A 7,446-nucleotide genomic window follows, 5' to 3' on the forward strand; every position below is an offset into this window, starting at 1 on the left:
GGTGTCGGTGTTTTTTCAGACGTAAGACGATGATGGCACCTTTAATGTAGATAGGGAGCTTCTGCTGGTATGAGATATTAGCCGAACATGAAGGCCACCCGCTATATCGAGTTCTCCAACAGACTCATGGGCCGTTTGCGTGCTGATCGAAAGCACGCAGTCTTGTTACTTAGAGACGATGCCAGACGTCATTGCCATACCTCGGCTACTTCACGGATTGAGCAAAGGAGTATCCAATGCTGGCTTTAACCCGCTTATACCCTTAATCTAAGTTCTCGTGATTACGAGGCTTTGTATGCACAAAAACTGACCGCTATCTATTTACTTCGAGAACCTACGGATGAATGGAGAAACTAATATGGTCATGGGTGAGAAAGCAGTGATCATTAATGGATACGAACTATTAATGGGCCGATTACCAGTTGTAGGGAGTAACATTTGTAGCTGCCGTTGAGTTGTGTTCAATTGATATCGAGGGGTTTCGACGCGGACCAGCTTCAGTGAAGTATTTCAAAAAACGTAAACCATCAAAATCTGTAAGTAGGTGTGATTTAGACTAGGATACATTTCTAGCAAGACTAGCGTTTGGGAAGGTTGAAACATGGTGCTGTCCAACGAGTTCTGATAGCGGTTTTTGTGATTTTTACTTAAACTAGTGACATTTTGCTGTGTTTGTTTTAAACTCCATTTAATTACTAGTCTTAAAAATCATGTATCTGATTGTGACTGAGGGTAAAAATATCAGGTTTGTCAAAATCGGGTTTAAAAAGTATTTTGGTGTAGCTTTTTCTTTATTCTATCACTATATATACGCGTACTAACAAAAGAAATCTAATTGCCCCAGAGCAGATTTAGCCCAATTCTTAGTTACGAGCTGAGGACCTTTGCTTACAAGAACAAATAACCTGTTAGGGATTCGTGTTGTGCTATGAGTCATTTACAGACAGTCTATTTCATTAAAAAAAAAAAAAAAAAAAAAAAGCAATCAATGGGAACCTCAACAAGAAATGGGGCGTTGCAAACGAAGTAGTTACTACACCATGGGTAAGAGACGTTTTCAAGCTTATCTCGAAGATAGAAGTACACCGGACCTCCATCAATAATGCGCTAGAAAGATTGCGGCATCAATCATTAGCACTATGACAACTATTGAACTAAATTATTACTAGTTACTTTTAATAATAATAATAATAATAATAGTTACTTTTTTTTAAACATAAATTGTCGAATTACGTCATTTTATATGCATATGTTTTGCTCATGCCGTCTATTGACTGTTATTGCGAAAGTAATGCTGAATCCTCTGGAGATTACATTGTGTTGAAATAAGCTTTTTACTATGCAGACATGAAGCTGAATAGAAAAAAATTTAAAAAGCAGTAACCAGGCACTGGCAGATTGTTTCACGGTAGAATCATTTCCATTCAACATGTCATCCAATATGTAATTCTTAATATATATGCATTGTAATATCGGGACAAATCCGTTAGGAACTATATGGTTGCATAAATACTATAGTATCATTGAAGGAATACAGCGGCAGAAAGATGTGAAAGCTGTTAGAAATATTTTCACCAAAAGTACGGGGCCGACAACTATTTAACAGAAGGCGCAAACCTTCCGAAGATGCCACAGAAGATCAGAAGAAGAATACACAATACGCAGGCGAGTGGGCAAACAGTAAGAGGGCATTTGATGAAGCTACAGTTCATATAAAGGGCGACCGATGGTTCATGATCCCCAACGAAACGTGAACAGTGATATGCTAAACGTTTTGCGCAAACGATCCGCGTTACAACGATCTGTTCCAAAGAGGCGACATTAGTGAGTCGGTTTTGTGCCTTACAAATTACGTGTTCGATAGCGTTCGCATTTAAATATTTATCGTAGTTATGGTCCATTTTTAAGCATAAAGGGAAAAGTTTTTTTTTTCCTAAAAACACAACTAATTTTGGCCACTGTAGAATATTCTTATATCTGTGTTTTTTATCGTAACGAAAAAAAAATCCATTACTACTCGGAACCCTAAAACCGACTGGTATTGTAACCGATTTTCTCTCGGTTACAATATCAGTCGCTTCTCATGCATTAGGTCAATTGCTTACTTTTAGATATGAGATCTTGACAGATCTTTTGCAACAATAAGTTTATCAGCGGCTCAACGTCTATTAAAAACAGAGATTGGGTCTGAAATGCGTCGAGCTCTGTGATAATTTAACTTCCCAATTTGTCAACAGACCCAATCCTAAGATAAGCAGCGCGATTTTTGGCATGATTTTCAAACATATGTATCTGTGTTAAATTTCCGATTTCAGAATATGTGGACAGCCAGAGGTTCCAGAGTAGTCGGCGTAACTCTATCCATTCTTATTCTAGTCGCCTGCTTGGTGACACCATCTGAGCAGCTAATTAAAAAGAAGCTGAGACTCCTCTTCCATGGAGCTCTCATAGGTGGAGCCATTGGCGGAGTAGCAGGTTACGCTATTGCGAAACATCACAAACCCCATCACACGGTTTGGGTAGAGAAGTTTCACGAACCGTAAGTTTATACCATATTCTCAGGTGCTAGGTTTTTTGCAATTCAAAATAGCGAAGGCCATTAGTTCGGCAATTGTGATTGCTTATCTAATTTGTTTGTAATTCGCTAATTTGCACATAATAGTGTTACTGCTAGTGAGGTACGCGTGAGAACAGAACTAAGATTCACGTTTGCGTTGCTATAGCTTACATTGCGTCTGTTCTCCGATCTAAGCTGTTGTTCTTTCAATTCTTTTTAGAGCGTGGGTTGTGAAAGAACATGGATGGCACGGAGGCTGGGATTATGGCTGGCATGGAGGCTGGTGATGATCAGGACATAACAGATGCGACATTCTACTAGGCCTTATTTGCCTCTGCGGTCGTCACCCGATAAACGCCGTTCGAAGTGTTCAGGATTATGTTGTTTGTCTAGACAGATACCTTGCTAGACACATGATAGCGGTTTTCGTCACGATGCTCAATTGTTACTGACAGGCGCGGGATATCAATTTAGCTGACGGTGGTGTGTGACTGCAATCACACTTATTTGTAAGGATCTAGGACTTCTTTGGTTTCTTGAATGGATATCTGAAATTAATCGAATGAAGCTGGTGGCCTTTAAAAACTAACGAAGCTGAACCTTCGGCTCAAAAAGGCCTTCCACTGCCAAAACAACGTAACAACAGGCAACGGAAACTGCTCTCATTTAAAGGCTTTTTCTCCTCTCACAATTAACGTAACGCAGCCTATTAGTTTATGCGGGAACTGCACCGCGGTTTGGAAACAGCCAAACGTATGAATAATAAGCTGAGTTAATGTTGTGTACTCTTTATTATAAGCTTGCTTTATTTATAAGTTGACGTAAATTACGTGAATCTATTGTAGCGCACACATACTTTTATTGTTAATCGATCATTGAATATCGACTGTATCTACGTATATATCTGGTGGACTAATGAAATAATTATCCACCTTCTTTCTACTGGATTGCATCAACTACGTTTTGAAAGTTCATAAAAGAACGTTTATTTTTACGCAGAGGATACAGAAATTCTGATAGACTAGTAAGCCACCAGTTGCCGTTCGCAAATATCTCTTAAAGTTGACAAAACCGTAGTCATCGTGTTAGAACAACTGCAAAGTCCTATTTGTTCTTCAAACGTGTAGCCTATTGACTTTTTAACGCCTTGTTTATTCTTTGTTTGTTATCCTTTTGGCATAAAATAATCTGGCATTAATGAAAATGGGAAATCAGTAGATTTCAAAACATGACGATACGAAGCACCGGCTCGATGTCATCGGACCACACAAAGTTAACACACTAATAAATAATACTATAGTTTTTCGAAAAATGTGTATATATATATATATATATATATATGTGAACATAATGTAGCGTTGTGAACAATATTAAAAAAAACGACGGGAGACACCCCTCAAAATATGTGTATTTTATAAAGTATCCAATACATTACCCACAGCTAACTGTTCATAATTATTCTAAGCACGAGAAATATCAGATGTTAAGTTCTTTAAGGCGACTGTTACTCAAAGCCACTCAAAATTCTTACGTTCATACTTCTGCGTCTAAGTTATATGGTCGTAATACTCACTTCGATTATCACTAGAACAAACCAGCAATCGTCTGAGAGCTTCGAAATGAATACAAAATGTTATTGGGAAACAGCGAGGAGTTATAAAGTTCTATTCTAAATAGTATTAAAATAGAAACACTCCTTTTTCGTTCACTAGATACGTTGATCAGATCAATTCCGTTGATGAAAGTATCGTGATCATTTCGAAACACCATGCGGATAACAGACACTACGCCATAAGATACGTAACAGAACCGCCAAATCTAGTTCCAGATGGGCTACATCTCCATAACCGCGGCGTACTACACGAAGCTAGCGTTCAATTTCCTGATATAGACTAATTAACTTTCACGTTAGATTAGCTGGATGTTGCGTCGTCGAGGCAGCGCTTTCTGCCGGTTTAAACCAAGCCCCCAATTAAGTGGTCGCCTCTACGCTTCATACTAACATAGGCCCATGTTGCTCTTTCTCTCTTTGAGATTTTGAATTGGACGTAACTATGGTAACATCACAACTCGAACTGAGATGGTTCTTACTGCTATCAGGTCAATGTCGAATATAATTTGCTCGCACTGAGGTTCAGCCATCGAAGCGTCTGGCATAAGCCCGACGTCCCGACTCCTGACTCAGATTCATCAGCCGAGTTTTTGTGATGTGGGCCTACTTTGCTGTCCTTGGAACTAACGTCTAAATCGAACAAGCCGTCTGCGAAAGATACTGCTCAAGAGGTTATCTGCATTTGCGGAGCATTTGTGTCCTTCATGATCATGTGAACTGCTATCGTTGTCGAGGTTGTAAAGTACAAAGTATTTTTTTCGATTGACCTTTTTCGAAAAGCAAGACCAGCTATAAACCTCGAATTCGATCTGTGACCCAGCTGTGATAACTGGACAAGGAAATACGCCAGTCACCAAGTACTTGCCTGCTTTCGTCCTCACAATGGGTTTATTTGACCGTTTAGTTGTGTTCTTGAAAATTAGGAAGCGTCAAGCGTCGGTGCTCGTAGTTGGTCTCGATAATAGCGGAAAGTCCACTATTTTAAATCATTTTAAACCGGAAGAGCAGAAATCGATTGAAATTGTCCCTACAATCGGCTTCAGTGTAGAGACGTTCAAGGTTAAAAATCTTAGCTTGACGGCATTTGACATGTCCGGCCAGGGTCGATACCGTAACCTATGGGAACATTATTACCACGATGCGCAGGGAGTAGTGTTTGTTATCGACTCTACCGATGCACTGAGGATGGTAGTTGTCAAAGATGAACTTGAACTTCTTCTTCAACACAAAGATATTAAGGGTCGTCAGGTGCCTGTTCTTTTTTTTGCTAATAAAATGGATCTCAAAGACGCGCTGTCCAGCGTCAAGGTATCGCACGCACTTGGTCTCGACACTTTATGCACAAAAAGCTGGCATATCTGTTCGTCCAATGCGCTTACAGGCGAGGGCGTCCGTGAAGGTCTGGAATGGCTTAGCGAACAGATACAAGCGAACCTCACATAAATCATGATGAGCAATTAAAAAATCTTCATTCTAATTGGGAGCCGTGCGATTATGTGTTAAATTACAGATCGGCGTTTTTCAACATTATTGGAGACGATAGTTCATATAAGCTTAACGTGTGTATGTGTGGTTCGAAAAGAAAACCCTTATTCCTGCAAAAATCAGCGATCTTTTTGAGAACCGCCAAGAAGCCTCATTAGATAATTACTAGACACCTTTTGTGAAGCGTCATTAACCTTAATTACGTTTAACATTTGTAATTGATTTATAAAGATACACAACACACATAGCGAAACAAAAAAAAACCGGAAAAAAAGTACCGACTTAGGCGTAAGCAGAATAAATATAGCCAAATAAACAAGTGGTATTGGAGGGGCTATGGAGGTGTAGCGCCACCGGTCGAAATAGACGAAGTTCTGCAGGCGAGACTCGACTGCTTCCAGAAACCAAACATTACAATCATCCCTGGAGCCGCTTGAACAGATCAGGTATTTCCCACAACAAATACGTTTCTCTATTACTCTTCTCAATTAACGGGTATTGGAGTCGTCTGCTTAGTGAAATCAAACAAATTTTAGCGTAAAGCATCTGGCACAGATCTCACAGAACTGTAGGTATTGTCTTTTCATTATTTGAGCAATGGTTTACTATGGTTTCGGTGCACTTCATAGAAGAGGACAACGTTGACCACTCGTTACCCGTGATCGAGTCATAGATTATAGCGGGGCTGGCCTAACTTAGCTGTCAGATTATAACGAGGCAGAATTTCGCAATGAGACGAGCATATCTATTGTGCATAAATTGATTTTTTCGAAATACGGCTTGAGCTATCTTGCGATAGCATGATCCAGTTTCATTCAAAGCACCCATTAATGACTATTTACTAGAGGGTTATCGTGAAAAAACTAAAAACTATTCTAAAATATGGAAGGAAAAGCAAGCGTAGAAAAGTGGATAGGTAATCCGTTCATCGAGTGTTCATGTTATGACTACGCATAGTCCAAGGCCATGTTCGATCGTTTAGCCTTCAGGCACGAAACTGATACATGGATTTAGCGCAACTGTAGACCACAGCGATAGCACGATTCCACATAAGGAAACAACAGATCTCATGATTCATTACAAGCTATAATATCGAATGAGATCTGACCGATTTCCCGAACCAGCCTATTATTGATACAAAGTAGTATCATAATAACTCACTGATATCTATTATTACTCTCGAGATTTCAATATGGTCACCGCTACGCTGAGAGGTAATGTTTTTATCCGTTTTCTAATGGCTGAACTGTGAAATGCGTTTTCCTTTATGAATGCCTAGAGAGATTAGTTAGCCAACAGCATTTTCAATACTCGAATGGAGAATGATTTGTGAAAGCATAGTCGGAATCGTTGTTTTACGGTGTATCTATACTATGCTCTGAGAAAATTTTAAAAAACCTGTTTGGAACATATGCCCACTGCAATAACCGTCCTGCCAGTTCTTGATAACGAGAAAGACCCCTCAAGTTATCAAAATTATCCTAATTCAATTATTATGTACGATTAAGATACGTCGTCTTTAAGGGTAAGTTATTCGGATACAAAGCTCGATCTATGAAAACAACTTAGTTTTTAAAAGATCCTTATTTGTAATCTGTATGAATCCGCACCGAAACTCGACGGCAATATGGATTTAATAATTTTCTCAGCTTCTGCATAGATTTAACTCTCACTTGTTGCCTCATGCAAATTGCCTTACAACTTATTTCCTATACAAGTAGATGTTTATATTTGTATTTAAAAACACGTGCATTCTATCCTGGACAAAATCAAAGCTAAGATTTTATATATA

The 7,446-nt window shown here is 39.1% G+C and overlaps 2 protein-coding genes across 3 annotated transcripts in view; both read left to right on the forward strand.

Annotated features, from left to right (window-relative positions):
- The first annotated feature begins 1,742 nt into the window (after positions 1-1,742).
- LOC111267282 (uncharacterized) lies at positions 1,743-3,997 on the forward strand. The gene is made up of 3 exons (XM_086971246.1): positions 1,743-1,824; positions 2,316-2,539; positions 2,778-3,997. The coding sequence occupies exons 2-3, from the start codon at positions 2,319-2,321 to the stop codon at positions 2,842-2,844; spliced, it is 288 nt and encodes a 95-aa protein (XP_086827372.1). The 5' UTR covers positions 1,743-1,824; positions 2,316-2,318; the 3' UTR covers positions 2,845-3,997.
- A 633-nt stretch (positions 3,998-4,630) lies between these two features.
- Arl6 (ADP ribosylation factor-like 6) overlaps positions 4,631-7,446 on the forward strand; it is a 4,159-nt gene continuing 1,343 nt past the window's right edge. The window contains exons 1-2 of one of the 2 annotated variants that reach the window (XM_086971247.1): positions 4,631-5,477; positions 5,680-6,100. In XM_086971247.1, the coding sequence (XP_086827373.1) occupies positions 5,052-5,477; positions 5,680-5,712 (459 nt within the window). In that variant the 5' untranslated portion in view covers positions 4,631-5,051 and the 3' untranslated portion in view covers positions 5,713-6,100. Of the gene's footprint in view, positions 6,101-7,446 lie in introns of both variants that reach the window. The other variant, XM_022845437.2, reaches the window with a different exon arrangement.

This window comes from Varroa jacobsoni, unplaced genomic scaffold, assembly GCF_002532875.2.
Source record: "Varroa jacobsoni isolate VJ856 unplaced genomic scaffold, vjacob_1.0 scaffold_1167, whole genome shotgun sequence".
In the NCBI taxonomy this organism is placed as follows: domain Eukaryota; kingdom Metazoa; phylum Arthropoda; class Arachnida; order Mesostigmata; family Varroidae; genus Varroa; species Varroa jacobsoni.